At 49.3% G+C, this 21,577-nt stretch overlaps 1 protein-coding gene across 1 annotated transcript; it reads left to right on the forward strand.

Annotated features, from left to right (window-relative positions):
* Positions 1 to 15,610: 15,610 nt before the first annotated feature.
* LOC129023144 (putative inactive beta-glucuronidase protein GUSBP11) lies at positions 15,611 to 20,917 on the forward strand. Its single transcript, XM_063662915.1, is given in 5 exon segments — positions 15,611 to 15,896; positions 17,742 to 17,790; positions 17,793 to 17,926; positions 18,592 to 18,747; positions 20,634 to 20,917. Coding segments are annotated over 4 exon segments (438 nt in total). The 5' UTR covers positions 15,611 to 15,680; the 3' UTR covers positions 18,631 to 18,747; positions 20,634 to 20,917.
* Positions 20,918 to 21,577: the final 660 nt, after the last annotated feature.

Consider the following 21,577-nt stretch of genomic DNA (forward strand, 5'->3'; position numbering starts at 1 on the left):
GAGTCTCACTCTGGTGCCCAGGCTAGAGTGCAGTGGTGCGATCATAGCTCTCTGCAGCCTCAAACACCTGGGGTCAAACGATCCTCCTACCTCAGCCTCCCAGGTGGCTGGGACTATGTGCACATGCCACCCAGCTGATTTTAACAACTTTTTTTTTTTTTTTTGAGACGCCGTCTCACTCTGTTGCCAGGCTGGAGTGCAGTGGTGCGATCTCAGCTTACTGCAACCTCTGCCTCCTGGGTTCAAGAAATTCCCCGCCTCAGCCTCCCTAGTAGCTGGGATTACAGGCACGCACCACAATGCCTGGTTAATTTTTTGTATTTTAGTAGGGACGGGGTTTCACCATGTTGCCCAGGATGGTCTCGATCTCCTGACCTCGTGATCTGCCTGCCTTGGCCTCCCAAAATGTTGGGATTACAGGCATAAGCCACTGCGCCTGACCTTTAACGACATTTTTATTATAGATGGGGCCCTACTCTGTTGCCCAGGCTTCTCTCAAACTCCTAGGCTTAAGTGATCCTCCAGACTTGGACTCCCAAAGTGCTGAGATTACAGGCATGAGCCACCATATCTGCTCAGTGGTAATTTCAGATTATGCTAAATTTCAAAGATTAATCAGGGAGATGTGAGAAGGTGAGTGGAACACATGCTAATTTATTTATTTAGAGACAGGGTCTCACTCTGTGACCCAGGCTGGAGTGCAGTGGTGTGATCTCAGCTTACCGCAGCCTCAATCTGGGCTCGAGATCCTTGTGCCTCAACCTCTTAAGTAGTTGGGACCACAGGTGTGCACCAGCACTCCTGGCTAGTTTTTGTATTTTTTTGTAGAGATGGGATCTTGCTATGCTGCCCAGGCTACAGATAAGAATTTATATCAGGTGGAACTGAGAAACACATTATGTGCCCTTCATTCCTCCTGTTTAAAATTCCCTTCTTGCCTTTTCCCTTTTCATATGTTAGGTTTTGAGCTCCTTGGCCTTCATTTTTTTTTTTTTTTTTTTTTTTGCAGCTTATGGAAAACTGATATTGAGCTTGAGAATGTTGTGAGAGAAAAGCAATTTCAGGGAGACAAGAAAGAGAGCCTAGGCACAATGGTTCTCACCTGTAATCCCAGCACTTTGGGAGGCTGAGGCGTGTGGATCACCTGAGGTCAGGAGTTCGAGACCAGCCTGTCAACATGGTGAAACCCCATCTCTACTAAAAATGCAAAAATTATCTGGGTGTGGTGGCGCACACCTGTAATCCCAGCTACTCAGGAGGCTGTGGCAGGAGAATCACTTGAATCCGGGAATCCAGGAGGTGGAGGTTGTGGTGAGCCGAGATTGTCCCATTGCACTCTAGCCTGGGCAACAAGAGTGAAACTCCGTCTCCAAAAAATAAAAAGAAAGAAAGAAAGAAAGAGGATGTGTCTCTTTTCAGCAGCTGCAAAGTGGTAGACATCATTTCATGTCATAAAATTGATTCAAAGAATCTTGCCTGAATAAGGTGTGTAATTGATATACTCATGAAATTTGTTCTGTTTTCTGTTGCTAAAAGTGATACTTGGGAACAAGATACTAAAACATGCAGAAAATGGATAATCTCAAAAACATGCTGTGTGGAAGAAGCCAGATCTAAAAGAGCACCCCATATAATTCTATTGATATGAAATTCTGGAAACACCAAATCTAATCCATAGTGACACAGAGCAGATCAGTGGTTGCCTGGGTCAGGGCTGGAAGGTGGATTGACTGGGAGGGGTTAGAAGGAACTCCCTGGAGTAATGAGAAAGTTCTTTTTTTTTTTTTTTTTTTTTTTGAGACAGGATCTCACTTTATCACCCAGGCTGGAGTGCAGTGGCTCGATCTTGGCTCACTGCAACCTCTGCCTCCCAGGTTCAAGCAATTCTCCTGCCTCAGCCTCTGAGTAGCTGGGATTGCAGGCATGCACCACGACACCCAACTGATTTTTATATTTTTAGCAGAGACAGAGTTTCACCATGTAGTCCAGGCTGGTCTTGAGCTCCTGACCTCAGGTGATCAGCCTGCCTTGGCCTCCCAAAGTGCTGGGATTACAGGTATGAGCCACCGCACTGGCCTAGGGAAAGTTCTTTTTTGTTGATTTGTTTTTGTTTTTATTTTGAGACAGGGTCTCATTGTGTTGCTCAGGCTGGAGTGCAGTGGCGCTGCCTCAATTCACAACAGCCTTCCTGACCTGGGCCTAGGTGATCCTTCCACCTCAGCCTCCCAAGTAGCTGGGACCACAGGCCTTTACCAACACGCTTGGCTAAATGTTTAAATGTTCTTTGTAGAGACGATATAGCACTATATTGCCCAGGCTGGTCTGGAACTCCTGGGATCAAACAGTGCTTCCACCTTGACTTCTCAAAGTGTTGGGAATACAAGTGTGAGCCATCGCACCTGGCTTTAATTTTTTTTTTTTTTTTTTTTTTTTTGTGACAGCATCTTGCTCTGTCACCCAGGCTGAAGTGCAGTATTGTGGTCATAGCTCACTGTTGCCTCCAACTCCTGGCTCAAGTGATCCTCCTGCCTCAGCCTCCTGAGAAGCTGGGACCACAGGTGCATGCCACCATGCCTGGCTAATTTTTTTTAAAAATTGTAGCCAGGTATCTCCTATGTTGCCCAGGCTCTCCTGGAAGTCCTGGCCTCAAGCAATCCTCCCGATTCAGCCTCCCAAAGTTGGGATTACAGGCATGAGCCACTGCACCCAGCAGAAAGTTCTATATCTTGATAGTGGCAGTGGGTATTCAGATATATCCGTGTGCTAAGCCCTCATCAAACTGTACAGTTAAAGTGAGACCCTGTCTCAAAAAAAACCTATACACTTAAAATAAGTGCATTGTATTGTATGTAAACTATACTTCAATAACGTTTATTTTAAGTAATAAAACAACTGTCCTTGGCAGTATTTGTACAAAGGGGAGGGGTCTTTGAAGACACTCAGAATTCAGACATTATTTTTAGGTCTTGCCAAAAAAAAAACTCAAAACCAAAAACCTTTAACCTCAAAAACCGCACAAAAGGCGGCTGAGGTGGGAGATCAGAAATGCCTGTTATTCTAATTGGATGTTGTGTTTGATAATTGTTGTCATGATATTGCTATTAGAATATTAAAGTAACAATTAAAATATCAAATGACATCTCTGTACACATAAAGATATAAACACTTGTATTTATTTATATATGGGTCGAGCACGGTGGCTCACACCTGTCATCCTAGCACTTTGAGAGGCAGAGACGGGAGGATCACTTGAGGCCAGGAGTTCGAGACAAGCCTGGTCAATGTAGCAACACCCCATTTCTATTAAAAAAAATCTGGCTGGGCACAGTGGCTCACACCTGTAATCCCAGCACTTTGGGAGGCCGAGGAGGGCGGATCATGAGGTCTGGAGATGGAGACCACCCAGGCTAACACAGTGAAACCCTGTCTCCACCAAAAATACAAAAAATTAGCCAGGTGTGATGGCGGGCACCTGTAGTCCCAGCTACTCAGGAGGCTGAGGCAGGAGAATCGCTTCAACCCAGGAGGCAGAGGTTGCAGTGAGCCGAGATGGCACCATTGCACTTCAGCCTTGGTGACGGAGCGAGTCTCCATCTCAAAAATAAAATAAAATAAAATAAAGTAAAAAAAAAAAAACTATACATTTCATTCATATATACCCAGAGTATGAAAATTGGCAGTTCTCTTTTCTCGCAATATATGTGTATAATAAAACCCGTGACTCTGTCAATTCCTTCTTCAAACATAAATTTGAAAGTCTTTGAGGCTGGGCATGGTGGCTAATGCCTATAATTTCAACACTTTGGGAGGCTGAGCTGGGAGGCTGAACTGCTTGAGGCCAGCAGTTCGAGGCCAGCAGTTCAAAGCCAGCCTAGGCAACATAGTGAGAGCCTGACTACAAAATGCTTTCTTTCTTTCTTTTTCTTTTCTTTTCTTTTTTTGAGACGAAGTTTCGCTCTTGTTGCACAGGCTGGACTGCAATGGTGCGATCTCAGCTCACCACAACCTCTACCTCTGGGGTTCAAGCAATTCTCCTGCCTCAGCCGCCCGAGTAGCTGGAATTACAGGCACCCGCCACCACGCCCAGCTAATTTTTGTATTTTTAGTAGAGACAGGGTTTCACCATGTTGATCAGCCTGGTCTTGAACTCCTGACCTCAGGTGATCCACCCGCCTCGGCCTCCCAAAGTGCTGAAATTATAGGCATGAGCCACTGCGCCCAGCTTTTTCAGAATTTTTTGAGAGAGTCTGGCTCTGTGGCCCAGGCTGGAGTGCAGTGGTGCGATCTCAGCTCACTGCAACCTCCACCTCCCGGGTTCAAGCAATTCTGCCTCAGTCTCCCAAGTAGCTGGGATTACAGGCACCTGCCACCACGCCTGGCTGATTTTTGTATTTTTAGTAGAGATGGAGTTTTGCCATGTTGGCCAGGCTGATCTCGAACTCCTGACCTCAAGTGATCCCCCTGCCTCAGCCTCCCAAAGTGCTGGGATTACAGATGTGAGCCACCACACTTGGCCAATTGTCACTCTTAGTCACTGTAAGAACTGGTTGTTGGAAGAGCTTGGCACCTCTGCTCTCTCGCTTCCTCCTTTGCCATGTAATCTGCGCACAGCTCTCCTTTGCCTCTGCCATGAGTGGAAGCTTCCAAGCCTGCAGCAGAAGCAGATGCTGGGGCCATGCTTCTAGCACAACCTGCAGAACCGTGAGCCAAACAAGTCTCTTTTTGAGAAAAAAGACAAATGACCCAGCCTCAGCCTCAGCTATTCCTTTATAAGCGGACAAGCTACTTTATTTGGATGTTGTGAGAAGTAGATGAGATAATATGGGTAGAGCCCCCAGATGAGGGTCTGGCACATAGTGTATCAGTCAGGACAGGCTAATTAAGCTGCAGTAACAAACAACTCCAAAACCTCAGTCTTTTGACTCAATAAAGGTTTATTTCTCATTCATCCTACACATCCATCACTGGTTGGAAAGGGGGCTTTGATTTCCATAAGTTGCTCAGGGATCCTGGCTGAGAGGTGTTCAATTTCGACATGTGCTTCTGTGATCACCAAGACAGGAAAAAGGGATGCAGAAAATCAGGCATTGGCTCTTAAAAATGTTGCTGCCTGCTGGACGCGGTGGCTCACTTCTGCAGTCTCAGCACTTTGAGAGGCCGAGGTGAGTGGATCACCTGAGGTCAGGAATTCAAGATCAGCTTGGCCAATGTGGTGAAACCCCATCTCTGCTAAAAATAAAAAAATTAGCTGGATGTGGCAGCATACGCCTGTAGTCCCAGCTACTCAGGAGACTGAGGCTGGAGAATAGCTTGAACCTGGGAGGCAGAGGTTGCAGTGAGCCAAGATCATGCTATTGCATTCCAGCCTGGGTGACAGAGTGAGATTCCACCTCAAATTTTTTTTTTTTTTTTTGCTGTTTAAGGCTGGGTGTGGTGGCTCACACCTGTAATCCAGGCACTTTGGGAGGCCAAGGTGGGCAGATCACTTGAGCTCAGGAGTTCGAGAGCAGCCTGGTCAACATGGCAAAAACCCATATCTACAAAAAGTACAAAAAATTACCCCAGTGCAGTGTCGTTCACCTGTAATCTTAGCTATTTGGGAGGCTGAGTTGGGAGGATTACTTGAGCCTGGGAGGCAGAGGTTGCAGTGAGCCGAGACCGTGCCACTGCATTCCAGCCTGGGTGACAGAGTGAGACCCTCTCTCTCTCTCTCAAAAAAAGAAAAAATTGCTCTTTACATTTTATGGACCAAAAAAGTCACATGGTCACCCCTCACATGACAAGGTCAAAGACATGCAATTCCACTTCGTGTCTAAAAAGAGGGAGAAAGAAATATTTGCTGAACTTCCATGGTTCGTTATCATAATTTAAAAAGTGGACAGATGGGAGCTCACTGAGGATGCGACATTTGAGTTGAGGCTTCAATGATAAAGAAGCAGAAATTGTAGGAGCTACAGGTGCGAAGTCTCAAAGGCAGGAACGGGCTTTTGAGGAACAGAAAGTGGCTTGAATGTTTGGAGAACGGTGAATGAGAGTAAGAATTGAGCAGGGGCTGGGTCACACAAAGCCTTGTTGGCCATTGTGAGGAGTTTAAATTATATTTCAAGTGCACCAGGAGACCGGGCATGGTGGTTCAAGCCTTTAATCCCAGCACTTTGGGGGGCCGAGGTGGGAGTATCATTTGAGCCAAAGAGTTTGAGACCAGCCTGAACAACATAGTGAGACATCAAAATGTCATCAAAAATTTTAAAAATGAGCAGAGCATGGTGGTACATGCTTGTGGTCCCAGCTACCTGGGAGGCTGAGAGGGGAGGATCACTTGAGCCTAGAAGGTCGAGGCTGCAGGGAGACGTGATGGTGCCACTGTACTGCAGCCTGGGAAACAGAATGAGACCCTGTTTCCAAAAAAAAAACAAAATAATAATAATAACAAAAATAGGTCGGGTGCAGTGGCCCACGCCTGTAATCCCAGCACTTTGGGAGGCTGAAGCGGGTGGATCACTTGAGGTCAGGAGTTCGAGACCAGCCTGGCCAACATGGTGAAACCCCATCTCTACTAAAAATAGAAAAATTAGCTAGGCATGATGGTGTGCACTTGTGGTCCCAGCTGCTCTGGTGGCTGCTGCAGGAGAGTCACTTGAGCCCAGGAGGTCAAGGCTGCAGTGAGCTATGATGGTACCATTGCACTCCAGCCTGGGCAGCAGAGTGAGACCCTGTCTCAAAAAGCTGCTACATTGGTACTAAACTACATAATTATGTAGTCAAATTATTCTTTCTCAACACACATTGATATATTGATGAATATATGTGGGAGTTTTATTACTGAAGCATTTCTTTAGTCTATTTGCTGTAGAACCACATAGCCTTCCTGGTGTGCTAAGATGTGAACTGAAGACTGGGCACAGTGGCTTATGCCTGTAATCCCAGCACTTTCGGAGGCTGAGGCAGGCAGATCACTGGAGGTCAGGAGTTCGAGACCAGCCTGGCCAACGTGGTGAAACATGGTCTCTACTAAAAAATACAAAAATTAGCCGTGTGTGGTGTCGTGTGCCTGTAATCCCAGCTACTTGGGAGGCTGAGACAGGAGAATCGCTTGAATCCAGGAGGCGGAGGTTGCAGTAAGCTGAGATTGCGCCATTGCACTCTAGCCTGGGAGACAAAGTGGGACTCTGTCTCAAAAAAAAAAAAAAGTGAACTGATACATTGGGCTGTGACTTCATGAAAAGATATTATTATTGTTTATAGTACTGGTACAGGTTTGTACCCTACAAACACAAAAATTGTAATAACTTCTACTGCACAAAATTATCATAAAAATGCAAACTCTATGTTAAAAAAGTTACCCGGGTGTGGTAGCCCATGCCTGTGTCCAGCTTCTCAGGAGGCTGTGGCAGGAGGGTTGCTTGAGCCCGGGAGTTAGTGGCTGCGGTGAGCTATGATTCTGCCACTGCACTCCAGCCTGGGTGCCAGAGCACATCCCTGTCTCTAAAACAAGCAAACAAAACAAAACAAAACAAAACTCTACGTGTGAGATTGCATATACCAAATGATTGAGGCCATTCTGTTAGGACTGATGAGACATTGTGACTAGGTATCAACAAGAATGGAATTGCATGCTTACAATTGTACTTCTCTGATGACTGGAAATACTTTACACACATTAGCTTCTGGGTCCATACATATCCAACATTATTTCTTTTTTCTCTTTTTCTTTTCTTCTCTTTCTTTCTTTCTTTCTTTTTTTTTTTTTTGAGACAGAGTCTTGCTCGGTCATCCAGGCTGGAGTGCAGTGGTGCAATCTCAGTTCACTGTCACCTCGGCCTCTGGGGTTCAAGCGATTTCCCTGCCTCAGCCTCCCGAGTAGCTGGGATTACAGGTGCATGCTGCCATGCCTGGCTAATTTTCCGTATTTTTAGTAGAGCTGGGGTTTCGCCATGTTGGCCAGGCTGGTCTTGAACTCCTGACCTCAGGTGATCCTTCCGCCTCAGCTTCCCAAAATGCTGGGATTACAGGCATGAGCCACCACGCCCAGCCTTCAAACGTTATTTCTCCTCTACTACCCACATTTTTTTTTTTTTTTTTGAGACAGGGTCTCGCTCTGTCCCCCAGGCTGGAGTGCAGCGGTGTGATGACAGCTCACTGCAGCCTCAACCTCTCATGCTCGAGCGATCCTCCCGCATCAGCCCCCTGAGCAGCTGGGACTACAGGTATGTGCCACCATGCCTGGCTAATTTTTGTATTTTTTGTAGAGATGGGGTTTTGCTATGTTGCCTAGACTGGTTTCGAACTCCTGAAGTCAAGCAGTCCGCCCACCTCAGCCTCCCAAAGTGCTGAGATTTCAGGCATGAGCCACTACGCCCAGCCAAAAAAAAGATAATTAAAAAAAGAAAAGAAAGTATTCTGCTTACCCTGATCCTGGAAACTGGGATGACTAAGTCCATCAGACCCTAATGTTATAAAGACGGGAAACACATTACAAAACCAGGCATGATTTTGGCTCATTGCAACCTCCACCTCCCGGGTTCAAGCGATTCTCCTTTCTCAGCCTCCCTAGTAGCTTGGATTACAGGCACACACCACCATGTCTGGCTAATTTTTGTTTTTGTAGTAGAGACGGGGTCTCACCAGGTTGGCCAGCCTGGTCTCGAACTTCTGACTTCAAGTGATCCGCCCACCTTAGCCTCTCAAAGTGCTGGGATTACAGGCGTGAGCCACCGCACCTGGCATATGTAGCTTTTAAAAAAAATCTTTGTAGCTATCTTATTTAGGAATAAAATATGAGGCAGCTTTGATGGAAGGTATCAGTGTTCCAGGCAGTGAATCTGTATGGGTCTGCAGTGACCTCAATTTTTGCCTCCTCAGGAAAGAATTCAACTGAGGTGTGTAAGGCAGAAAAAGAGACCGAAGTAAGTTTCAGAGCAGGAATGGAAGTTAGTTTGTTTGCTTATATATTTAAAAAATTTTAGGCCGGGCGCGGTGGCTCACGCCTGTAATCCCAACACTTTGGGAGGCCGAGGCGGGCAGATCACGAGTTCAGGAGATCGAGACCATCCTGGCTAACACGGTGAAACCCCATCTCTACTAAAAATGCAAAAAAAAAAATTAGCCGGGCATGGTGGCAGGCGCCTGTAGTCCCAGCTACTCAGGAGGCTGAAGCAGGAGAATGGCGTGAACCCGGGAGGCAGAGCTTGCAGTGAGCCGAGATTGTGCCACTGCACTCCAGCCTGGGGACAGAGTGAAACTCCGTCTCAAAAAAAAAAAAATAAAAAAATTTTGTTGCCTAGGCTGGAGTGCAGTGGCACCGTCTCAGCTCACTGCAACCTCCAACCACTGGGTTCAAGTGATTCTACTACCTCAGTCTCCCTAGTAGTTGGGACTATAGACATGTGCCACCAGACCTGGCTAATTTTTGTATTTTTAGTAGAGACGATGCTTCACCATGTTGCCCAGGCTGGTCTTGAATTCCTGACCTCAAGTGATCCACCTGCCTTGGCCTCTCAAAATGCTGGGATTACAGGCATGAGCCACCGTGCTCAGCCCTGGAGTGGAAGTTTATTTAAAAGGCTTTAGAATAGGGAAGAAAGGAAAGGAAAGTACGCTTGGAAGAGACCCAGGAGGGCACCAAGTTCAAGTGCGGTGTTTAACCTTGACCCTAGGACTTTATAGGCTGGCCTCTTTCCCATGTTCTTTCCTTTAGGGTGGGCTGCCACAGCGGGCAGGTGAGCACCCGCAATGTGTTTAGAAACTTGTGTGCACACCCATCTGAGGCTTTCTTCCCTTTTCTGGTGGAGTGCCCCCGGAAGGTCATACTCCCCCATTCTGTCTCTGATGCACATGCCTGGACTCACTCATCTAATACCTGACATTTTATCGGAAGCCCCTTTTTGCCTCTCCCTGGTGCCTGCATTCAATTCATACTTTAATGCAACAGGTGTGGACCAGCAGGCAATGGCCTTTTCCTGGTGCCAGCTGCCAATTTGTCACTTTTTTTTTTTTTGAGACGGAATCTGGCTCTGTCACCCAGGCTTGAGTGCAGTGGTGCAATATCACTGTAACCTTCACCTACTGGGTTCAAGCAATTCTCCTGCCTCAGCCTCCTGATCAACTAGGACTACAGGCACACACCACCATGCCCAGCTAATATTTTTGTATTTTTAGTGGAGACAGGGTTTCATCATGTTGGCCAGGCCGGTCTCCATCTCCTAATGTCAAGTGATCCTCCCGCCTCGGCCTCACAAGGTGCTGTGCCCGGCCAATTTATCCCTTTTAGAGAGGCAATGTGATGATTGCCAAACCATCTGCTGACATTTCTAGTGGGCGGGGGGAGAGCCCTCTCTGCCCCTCTCAAGCCTATCCTACCTTTCCTGATGCAGCTCTCAGCTTGACTTTTCCCTTTGGCTTAGTGATTTGTCAGGGTAGGAGGGTCCCAAGATTTATTTTCCTTTCACAAAGGCAAAAAGGGATCCAGCATGTCACATGGCAAAAGAGGGAGTGAGAGAGAGAACAGGGAGGCGCTGCACTCTTATGAACAACCAGATCTCATGGGAACTACCTGAGTGGGAGCTCACTCATCACCAAGGGGACATTGCTAAACTGTCTGTGAGGGATCTGCCCCCATGATCCCATCACTTGCCACCAGGCCTCACCTCCAATACCGGGAATGACATCTCTTTTTTTTTTTTTTTGAGACAGAGTCTTGCTCTGTCACCTAGGCTGCAGTGCAGTGGTGCGATCTCGTCTCACTGCAGCCTCTGCCTCCCAGGTTCAAGCAATATTCCTGCCTCAGCCTCCCGAGTAGCTGGGACTACAGATGCATACCACCACGCCCGGCTAATTTTTTTTTTTTTTTTTTTTTTTTTGAGACAGAGTCTTGCTCTGTCACCCAGGCTGGGGTGCAGTGGCGCAATCTCAGCTCACTGCAAGCTCCACCTCCCAGGTTCATGCCATTCTCCTGCGTCAGCCTCCCAAGTAGCTGGGACTGCAGGCACCCGCCACCACGCCTGGCTAAGTTTTTGTATTTTTAGTAGAGACAGAATTTCACCGTGTTAGCCAGGATGGTCTCGATCTCCTGACCTCGTGATCCACCCGCCTTGGCCTCCCAAAGTGCTGGGATTACAGGCATGAGCCACCGCAGCTGGCCTGTATTTTTTTTTTTTTTTTTTTTTTAGTAGAATGAAGGTTTTACTATATTTGCCAGGCTAGTCTTGAACTCCTGACCTCAAGTGATCTGCCCACCTCAGCCTCCCAAAGTGCTGAGATTACAGGTGTGAGCCACTGTGCCTGGCTGGAAATCACATCTCAACATGAGATTTGGAGGGCACATACCCAAACTACATTACCCTTCGAGGGAAATTCTGGGCACCTAGCTATCTTGAGAAGTAAATTAGCAACTTGATAAGAAGAAGGTAATAATTGGCTGGGTTCAGTGGCTCACACCTGTAATCCCAGCACTTTGGGAGGTCGAGACAGATAGATCAACTGAGGTCAGGAGTTCGAGATCAGCCTGGCTAACATGATGAAACCCCATATCTACTAAAAATACAAAAATTAGCTGGGTGTGGTGATGGATGCCTGTAATCCCAGCTACTCGGGAGGCTGAGGCAGGAGGATTGCTTGAACTCGGGAGGCAGAGGGTGCAGTGGGCTTAGATTGGGCCATTGCTCTGCAGCCTGGGCAACACAGCAAGACTCTGTCTCAAAAAAAAAAAAAAAAAAAACAAGAAAAAGGTAATAATAGCTCAGAACAACAGCCACCCAAGTCGGTTAGAGCCACAAGATATTTGATCCCCTATAGAAAGTAAAGATAACATCTTGACAAATGTCCCTAAGTTGTTTTTCAGAAGCGCAGAGCTCAACCAGATGAAAAATGGTGACCGCTTTCACGTCGACCTCAGATAAGGGTGAACTGAGGACTGAACTCTGACTGGAGTTCTTTGTTCTAAATTTCTTCCTGAGGGGCTTGGAGGGAATCAGACTCACAGGTGAAAACTTAACATCCCTTCTGCTGACCCCAAGGTTTTAGATAAAGCTTTGCTTTCTTAGCCAACTGTAAACATAAAAAATATTTGAATTCACCAGGCGCGATGGCTCATGCCTGTAATCATAGCACTTTGGGAGGCCGAGGTGGGCGGATCACCTGAGGTCAGGACTTCGAGGCCAGCCTGGTTAACATGGTGAAACCCTGTCTTTACTAAAAATACAAAAATTAGCCGGGCGTGGTGGTGGGCGCCTGTAATCCCAGCTACTCGGGAGGCTGATGCAGGAGAATTGCTCGAACCAGGTGGCACACACCTATAGTCCAGCTACATGAGAGGCTGAGGCAGGAGGATTGATGAAGCTCGGGAAGCAGAGGTTGCAGTGAGCTGAGATCAGGCCATTGCACTCCAGCCTAGACGACAGAGCGCAACTCTCAAAAAAGAAAAAAGAAAGAAGGAAAAGGAAGGCATCTTCTCTGGCACCCTTTAGTCTTTTTTTTTTTTTTTGAGATGGGGTCTCGCTCTGTCACCTGGCTGGAGGGCAGTGGCACAATCTCGGCTCACTGCAACCTCTGCTTCCCCAGCCTTATCAATCCTCCTGCCTCAGCCTCTCATGTAGCTGGGACTATAGGCATGTGCCACTCCACATAGCTAATTTTTTTTTTTTTTTGTATTTTTTGTAGAGACAGCGGTCTCATTATGTTGTCCAGGCTGGTTGCAAACTCCTGGGCTCAAGTCATCCTCCTGCCTCCACCTCTTAAAGTGCTGGGATTACAGGTGTGAGCCACTAAGCCCGTCCTGAATTACTGATTTTTACATACTGTATAAACTTCTGCATCCTACTTTTTCTTATTTGTGTTAAATTTGGCCTAAAGCTGCCTCATAAACTGAACTATATCCTAATTTAAGCATGTAAGCATTTTACTAAAGGAATATACAAGTAATATTTTAAAGAAAGAAAATAGGCTGGGCACGGTGGCTCACGTCTGTAATCCCAGCACTTTGGGAGGCAGAAGCGGGTGGATCGCGAGGTCAGGAGATCGAGACCATCCTGGCTAACACAGCGAAACCCCGTCTCTACTAAAAATACAAAAAATTAGCCTGGCCTGGTGGCGGGCGCCCGTAGTCCCAGCTACTCGGGAGGCTGAGGCAGGAGAATGGCCTGAATCCGGGAGGTGGAGCTTGCAGTGAGCTTGCAGTGAGATTGTGCCACTGCACTCCAGCCTGGGCGACAGAGCGAGACTCCGTCTCAAAAAATAAAATAAATAAATAAATAAATAAATAAATAAGAAAACAAGCATGAACATTTGGGAAAAAGCCTTTAGGCCTTGTCAGTTCCTAGAATGTATTTATTTTCACTATGCTGGGGACTCCTTCCAGTATTAAGGTCCATTCTCAGTAGGTGGATTTGGCGAGCATGAAAAAAAGGGGTGGGGGAGTAATCGTACAAACAATTGTGTCCAGTCCAGGTTCCTAGGACCAAAGGGACCCCTCTGTATGGCAGAGGCACCCGACAGCCATAACTGATGTGTACCCTTAGAATGACTTTATGGTCGGCCGGGCGCGGTGGCTCACGCCTGTAATCCCAGCACTTTGGGAGGCTGAGGAGTGCGGATCACGAGGTCAGGAGATAGAGAACATGTTGGCTAACACGGTGAAACCCCGTCTCTACTAAAAGTGCAAAAAATTAGCTGGGCGCGGTGGCGGGCGCCTGTAGTCCCAGCTACTCAGGAGGCTGAGGCAGGAGAATGGCGTGAACCCGGGAGGCGGAGCTTGCAGTGAGCCGAGATAGTGCCACTGCAGTCCCGCCTGGGCGAAAGAGCAAGACTCCTTCTCAAAAAAATAAAATTAAAAAAAAAATGACTTTATGATCTAAGAAGAATGTGTGTTCGGAGCCCCAAGCTAAGGAATCAGGGGTGGCAAGATCCTGGAACGATGCCAACCTATGAAACCCTGAGTCAAGAGGTCAAGCTGGGCACTTGGTTTCTCAGGTCGACTGCTTGGCCCTCTTCCAAGCTGTACTTTCTTTCTTTCCTTTCCTCCTTTATTTCCTGTTTTAAAGTTTTATAATAAACTTTTTTTTTTTTTTTTTTAGATACTATCTCAATCTATAGCCCAGGCTGGAGTGCAGTAGCTCAATCTCGGTTCACTGCAACCTCCACCTCCCAGGTTCAAAAGATTCTCCTACCTCAGCCTCCTGAGTAGCTGGGATTACAAGCGCTCACCATCACACCCAGCTAATTTTTGTATTTTTAGTAGAGACATGTTTTTACCATGTTGGCCAGGCTGATCTCGAACTCCTGATCTCAGGCGATCCACCTGGCTCAGCCTCCCAAAGTGCTGGGATTACAGGCATGAACCACCATGCCCGGCCTCGGCCTGCTTTTTAATAAACTTTTACTCCTACTCTGCAACTTGCCTCTGTCTGGTTTCTGCCTTATGACCCTCAGTCAAATTCTTGCTTCTGAGGAGGCAAGAATTGAGGTTGTTACAGATGTGTACAGATTCACCACTGGGAAGTTGGATACCTTCCACCGGTAACTGGTCGAGGATGCTAGGTGAAAATGTTATGGAAGCTGCATGGTTTTTACAAATCATGTAGTGGTTCTCATGTCCAGCCATAGCCACTGCACCTGTGTGAAAGTCCCCTCAATAAACCTTTGTCTTTTTTACTGTCTCCAGATCTTTTCCTCTACCCTTCCACACGGTGCCTTCCCTACTGGAGTAAAGTGGGGTCCCACAGGGCACCCTCTCTGTGCAATTTTTTTTTTTTTTTTGAGATAGATTCTTTCTGTGTTGCCCAGGCTGGAGTGTAGTGGTGTGACCTCGGCTCATTGCAACCTTCGTCTCCTGGGTTCAAGCGATTCTCCAGCCTCAGCCTCCCAAGTAGCTGGGATCACAGGCACCTGCTACCATGCCTGGCTTTTTTTTTTTTTTTTTTTTTTTTAGTATTTTTAGCAGAGATGGGGTTTCGCCATGTTGGCCAGGCTGGTCTCGAACTCCTGGCCTCAAGTGATCCGCCCACCTCAGCCTCCCAAAGTGCTGGGATTACAGGCGTGAGCCACTGCACTTGGCCTCTCTCCCTGCATCTTCATGTGTCTTCAACGCCAAGAGGGAGCTTCTGACCCCTTGGTTAGGGTCGAGGTCCCAGAGGCCCAGGGTCAAGCCTACCGCCGCCTCCCAAGGACGTACATCCCTGCAAGAGGCTGCATCCAGCAGTCATGGAAGAGGCTCCACTGGGGCCTGCTCCAGTTCCTGCTGGGGAAGGCAAGTAGAGGTGCCCCTTGAAGACACGGGGATTCCACCAATCTCAGGGGTTATGTCCTGGCCTGTGGCCCTGGATCGTCCAGCCTGTGCTGGGATGGGTAGCAGACGACGATGGGGAGCAGACGACGCCCTTCTTGGCTGGGGCTGAGGGTGGGGGTCCCGCTTCCCTAAAGGCCTAGCCCAGGGTTCCAGCCACAGGCCCCACTGGGCAGCGCCTGGCGCGGCGCGGCGCCGCCCCGCCCCTCCAGGCCTGGCAGTCGCCCTCAACAAAGATGGCGCGGACGACCTCAGGCGCGTCACGCTACCGGCGCGTCACGCGACCTTGCCGCAGCGCATCTCCAGCGCAGCTCTTATCCCCGCAGACGGGGGCCGAGACAGGTAGCGGGAAGCCTGGCCTCGGAGGCGGCAGTGTCCTGGGCGCCTCTCCGGCTGCTGTTGTATGGCTGCACGTTGGCGCTGCCGGGCGGGATGCTGTGTCCCCGGGAGAGCCCGTCGTGGGAGCTCAAGCAGCTGGACGGCCTCTGAAGCTTCCGCGCCGACTTCTCCGACAACCGACGCCGGGGCTTCGAGGAGCAGAGGTACCGGCGACTGTTGTCGGAGGCGCGGACTCGGGGCAGGGCCGGGAGTCGCCCGGAATCCCGGCGGTGGGAATGGGGTAAGCCCCGGCGCCCTGCAGCCTCCTTCACCGGAGTGCCCCGGAGCTGGGGGCCCGGAGGAGGTTAAAGGTCAACGGGCTTGGGGGCGCGGGGTTGGAGGACGGGGGTACCAGGGGGACCCGCGAGGGCCGGAGCGGTGGAGGCGTGAGGAGGAAGAAGCGCTCCTGTCGAGCCCCGTCCCTAGGCGAAGGCTGAGGCCGGGCAGTGTCCTTCTTTCTAATGTTTAATTTTAATTTTTGAAATGCTTTTGAGACCGGGTTTGGCCCTGCTGCCCAGGTGGGAGCGGAGTGGCGCAATCCTAATTTCTGAGCTCAAGCGATTCTCCCGCCCCAGCCTTGCCAGTTACCTGGGACCACCATGCCTGGCTAATTTAAAAAAACAAACAAACAAAAAAACTTGGTCGGGCTCGTGGCTCACGCCTGTAATCCCAGCACTTTGGGAGGCCGAGGCAGGCGGATCACCTGAGGCCAACAGTTCAAGACCAGCCTGGCCAACGTGGTGAAACCCCATCTCTACTAAAAATACAAAAATTAGCCGGGCGTGGTGGTGAGCACCTGTAATCCCAGCTACTTGGGAGGCTGAGGCAGGAGAATTGCTTGAACCAGGGAGGCGGAGGTTGCAGTGAGCCGAGATCATGCCACTGCACTCCAGCCTGTGAGACAGAGTGAGACTTCGTCTCAAAACAAAAACAAAATCAATTTTTGTTGTTGTTTTTTTTGTTTGTATTTTTAAGATATAGGGTCTCACTGAGTTACCCAGGCTGGTCTCGAACTCCTGGCCTCAAGCCATCCTCCCACGTTGACCTCTCAAAGTGCTGATTACAGGCATGAGCCACCCTGCCTAAGCGGCAGGCGCTGCCCAGAGCTGGGCCCGGGGATCGGGAGGAGGGGACAGTTTAGATATTTTGAGGTCAGTTCTGCCAAGGCGGGAAGGTACCTTGGTTTTCACAGTTCAGATAGAGGACAGAATATGACCTCAGGCCAAGGATGCCACCCGTCTTCCCCTCCTGACTTGGATGTGGTCAGCAGAGAAGTGGGATCCAGTGAGGTCTGGGCCGCATTTGCCTGGTGTACATCCTCTTTTTCTTTTTCTTTTCTTTTTTTTTTTTTTTTTTTTTTTTTTGTTGAGAGGGAGTCTCTCTCTGCTACCCAGGCTGGAGTGCAATGGCACGATCTTGGCTCAGTGCAGCCTCCTGGGTTCAAGTGGTTCTCTTGTCTCAGCCTTCTGAGTAGCTGGGACTACAGGCCCACCACACCCAGCTAATTTTTGTATTTTTAGTAGAGATGGGGTTTCACCATATTGGCCAGGCTGGTCTCAAACTCCTGATCTTGTGATCCGCCTGCCTCTGCCTCCCAAAGTGCTGGGATTACAGGTGTGAACCACTGCACCCAGCCTACATCCTCTTTTTCTGATTTTGCGGCATTCAGTACAGGAGAAAGAGAGGAGAGGGCTGGGTGCCAGCGTGTGCCCCACTCAGTGTCCTAAGCAAAGCACCCCCCATCCTGCTAACCAGCCTTCCTCCCTGTGACAGGCAGTGGGCCATCGGCCTCTTAGTCACAGGTGTGAACCTTCTTGCCTCGTGCTGGGATGTGCCCCTGGGCTCACCCCTGTCTTGGGAGATACTGGGTCCCATCCGCTCCAAGGAGGAACTCCTGGCCCCACTGGCCCAGGTGTACAAACTGCCCTGGCAGTTGACCTGTCATCAGCAAGTTATCTGTCTGTTCCACCAGGAGTCCCCGCTGTGTGTCAGTGTTTGCGCTAGGACTGGGGGCGCGGCTATGCAGTACACTGGTCCCGGATCCCTTTGGGGGCCTAGAAGCTGAGCCCAGCCCTTCTCTTCGCAGTCAGGCCCCACCTTGGACATGCGGGTTCCCTCCGGCTTCAACGACATCGGCCGGGCTGGCGGCTGCGGTATTTTGTCAGCTGGGTGTGGTATGAACGGGAGGTGACCCTGCTGGAGCGATGGATCCAGGACCTGCGCACAAGAGTGGTGCTGAGGATTGGCAGTGCCCACTTCTATGCCATCGTGGTCAGTGCGGCCAGGAGCAGGGCGGGTGGGTGGGCAGAGCTGCTGAACAGCGTGGGACCGTCAGCTGCCACCCACAGCCTGTCTCCTGGGGTGGGACGGTGGGGGGCCTTGCCCTGCCCTGCCCTGGAGGCTGTGCCCTGTGTAGGGGGATAGGTGGCCTGATGTACCCCATTGGAATGTCATTCTTCCCGTCTGGCTGGCAGGCCCGATCCCCATGCTGCAGATTATGTGAGGGAGTGCCCGATAGCAGTGCCCTTCCTCATGCCCTGACCTGCCACCCCCTCCCCATATCTCCTATGTTTGCAGTGGGTAAATGGGGTGGACATGGTAGAGCATGAAGGGGGCTGCCTCCCCTTTGAGGCCGACATCAGCAGCCTGTTCCAGGTGGAGCCCCTGCCCTCCCGCCTCTGCATCACTATCGCCATCAACAACACGCTCACCCCCCAACCCTGCCACCAGGGACCATCTGTACATGACCGACACCTCCAAATGGGGACCATCCTGCCTCCACTGCACGCACCCACCTTCCCGCCCCACCCTGTGGTCTTCCTGCCAGTGACAGGGTGGCCTTCGCAGAGAGGAGGCCCTGGATCTGGGGAGGCATGTGAGCTGAGGTCAAAAGACCCATGGCAAGGGCCCAGCAAACCACAGTTCTCCCACCCTAGATATCCCAAGGGTTACTTTGTCCAGAACACAGACTTTGACTTCTTCAACTACGCGGGACTGCTGTGGTCTCTGCTTCTATACACGACACCCACCACCTACATCGACAATGTCACCGTCACCACCGGCGTGGAGCGAGACAGTAGTGAGGGCTTCTGGTAAGATCCTCCCTCAGTGGGGCCCAGGGTGGTTCTGTTTGTTCCCTGTTTGGAAAGCTCTCCCAGCATCTCTAAACCTTCATAGGTTCCCATCCACCTACGAAGCTAAAATCCAGGCTGTCTGAGCTGGCACAGGCTCCTGAAATCACCCATGTGGTAGATCTCGCTTGGAGAAGAGGGGTCTGGCCTAATGTCGCACAGCTCAGGGTGGCAATCCTGTCCCTTCCCCACAGTGCTGCTCTCACTCTAGCTCCCCTTGCTATACATCGTGCTCAAGGAACAGGCAGCTTCGAGGGGCCGGGTGCGGTGGCTAACGCCTGTCATCCCAGCTCTTTGTAAGGAGGGCTTGGTAGGAGGATCACTTTAGGCCAGGAGTTCAAGACCAGCCTGGGCAACATAGCGAGAGCATCACCACAAAAAATTAAAAACCGCCAGGCATGGTGATGCGTGCCAGTAGTCCCAGCTGCTGAGGCATGAGAATCTGTTGAGCCTTGGAGGTCAAGGGTGCAGTGAGCTGTGACCACGCCACTGCACTCTGGTCTGGGCAACAGAGGGAGACCCTGTCTTTTTTATTTTTATTTGTTTTTGAGCTGGAGTCTCACTCTGTAGGAGCCCAGACTGGAGGGCACTGGTGCAATCTTGGGCTCACTGCAACCTCCACCTCCCGAGTTCAAGTGATTCTCCTGCCTCAGCCTCCCGAGTAGCTGGGATTACAGGCACCTTCCACCACATCTAGCTAATTTTTGTATTTTTTTTAGTAGAGATGGGGTTTCACCATATTGGCCTGGTTGGTCTTGAACTCCTGACCTCAGATGATTCACCGCCTCGGCCTCCCAAAGTACAAGGATTACAGCTGTGAGCCACCGCGCATGGCTGGAATACCCTGTCTTTTGGAAAAAAAAATTTCTTTTTAATTTTTTTTTTTTTTTAATGTATCTTTTTCCTTTTGTGAGATGAGGCCTTGCACTGTCGTCCAGGCTGGATGGCAGTGGTGCGATGATTGACAGCTGTTCTGGGGCCGCGGCTGTAAGTTTCAAAGAATTTAGGCTGGGTGTGGTGGCTAATGCCTGTCATCCTAGCACTTTGGGAGGCCAAGGTCGGCAGACCGCTTGAGCTCAAAAGTTCGAGACCAGCCTGGGCAACATAGTGAGACCCCCTGTCTCAAAAAGAATGAATAATTAAAATAAATAAAAAAGAATTTAAATAAGAAATCACACAGCAAAGGTGATGCAGCATAGAGCAATTTATTGTAAATGGAAAAGTATTTTGCAAGTTAAGTTCAGAATAGCCCGGGCGCAGTGGCTCATGCCTGTAATCCCAGCTACTAGGGAGGTTGAGATGGGAGAACTGCTTGAACCCGGGAGGTGGAGGTTGCAGTGAGCTGAGATTGCAACACTCCATTATATAATCCCAGGTACTCGGGAGGCTGAGACAGCCTGGGTGACAGAGCGAGACCCCATCTCAAAAAAGATTGTGAAGTCCAAAATACACGGTTCACCCTGAGAGAGAATTCAGGGCAGGCTGCTTGTAAGGATGAGAGAGCGCTGATTATTACTGGGGAAACTCCCTTTCTGGGAGTCTTCCATGATGAATTCTTAAGGAGCTGGAAGAGGTGTTACTCTAAGCACATTCTGGGTCATCCTCTGGGTGCACATGGGCTGTAGCTGTACATACTTGTTCACACATCACATGTCTCAGCACCGTGGTTGGTGCATCCGAAGGACATGGTCAATTCCTTGACTACCTACCCTGCCTCAAGATCATAGCTCGTTGCAGCCCCAAACTCCTGGCTCAAGCAGTCCTCCCACTTCAGCCTCCCAAGTACCTGGGGCTGCTGGGACTGCAGGCATGCACCACCCTGCCCAGCTAATTTTTGTTATTTTTAGGGAAGATGTGGTTTCCCTATGTTACCCAGGCTGGTCTTGAACTACTGGGCTCAAGTGATCCTCCCTCTTCAGCCTCCCTGTGTTGGTGTGTTGGGATTACAGGTATGACCACTGCCCCTGGCCAAAAACATGGTTTTTTTTATGTTTGTTTTTTGTTTTTTTTGAGACAGAGTCTTGTGCTGTCACCCAGGATGGAGTGGTGCAGTGGTACGATCTTGGCTCACTGGAACCCCCGCCTCCCAGGTTCAAGTAATTCTCCTGCCTCAGTCTCCCTAAAGTAGCTGGGATTACAGGCGTGTGCCACCATGCCTGGCTAATTTTTGTATTTTTAGTAGAAATGGGGTTTCACCATGTTGGCCAGGCTGATCTCGAACTCCTAGCCTCAAATGGTGCGCCTACCTCAGCCTCTGAAAGTGCTGGGATTGCAGGCATGAGCCACCATGCTCAGCCTGTTTCCTTAAATTTCTTTACAAAAATTTACCCTATGGTAAAGGGGTACTACCAGAAGGTAGAACAAGACACTTTGGTCCATGCATACATTGTGTAATGATGAAATCAGGGTATTTAGCATCTCTCTTGCCTCATAGAGTTATTATTCCTTTGAGATGAAGACATTCAGTATCCTCTTTTCTAGCTTTCTTGAAAAGTACACTCTGATAATGTTAGACCTAGTCACTCTGCTGCTGTGGAATAGAACTACAGGTTTCATTCCTCTCACGGAATATGTAACTTTATGCCGTTTCCAATCTCTGACCATGCTCCACCTTGCAACCCCCACCCGTGGTAAGAACAGTTATGCTTACTAGTTCTATGAGATAAAGTTTTGTGGATTCCTCCTGAGAGAAAATGCGATGTTTGTCTTTCTCTGTGTAGTTTATTTCTTTTTCCTTGTTTCCTTTTTTTTTTTTGAGATAGCGTCTGGCTCTGGTTGCTCAAGCTGGAGT

Source organism: Pongo pygmaeus, chromosome 23, assembly GCF_028885625.2.
Source record: "Pongo pygmaeus isolate AG05252 chromosome 23, NHGRI_mPonPyg2-v2.0_pri, whole genome shotgun sequence".
In the NCBI taxonomy this organism is placed as follows: domain Eukaryota; kingdom Metazoa; phylum Chordata; class Mammalia; order Primates; family Hominidae; genus Pongo; species Pongo pygmaeus.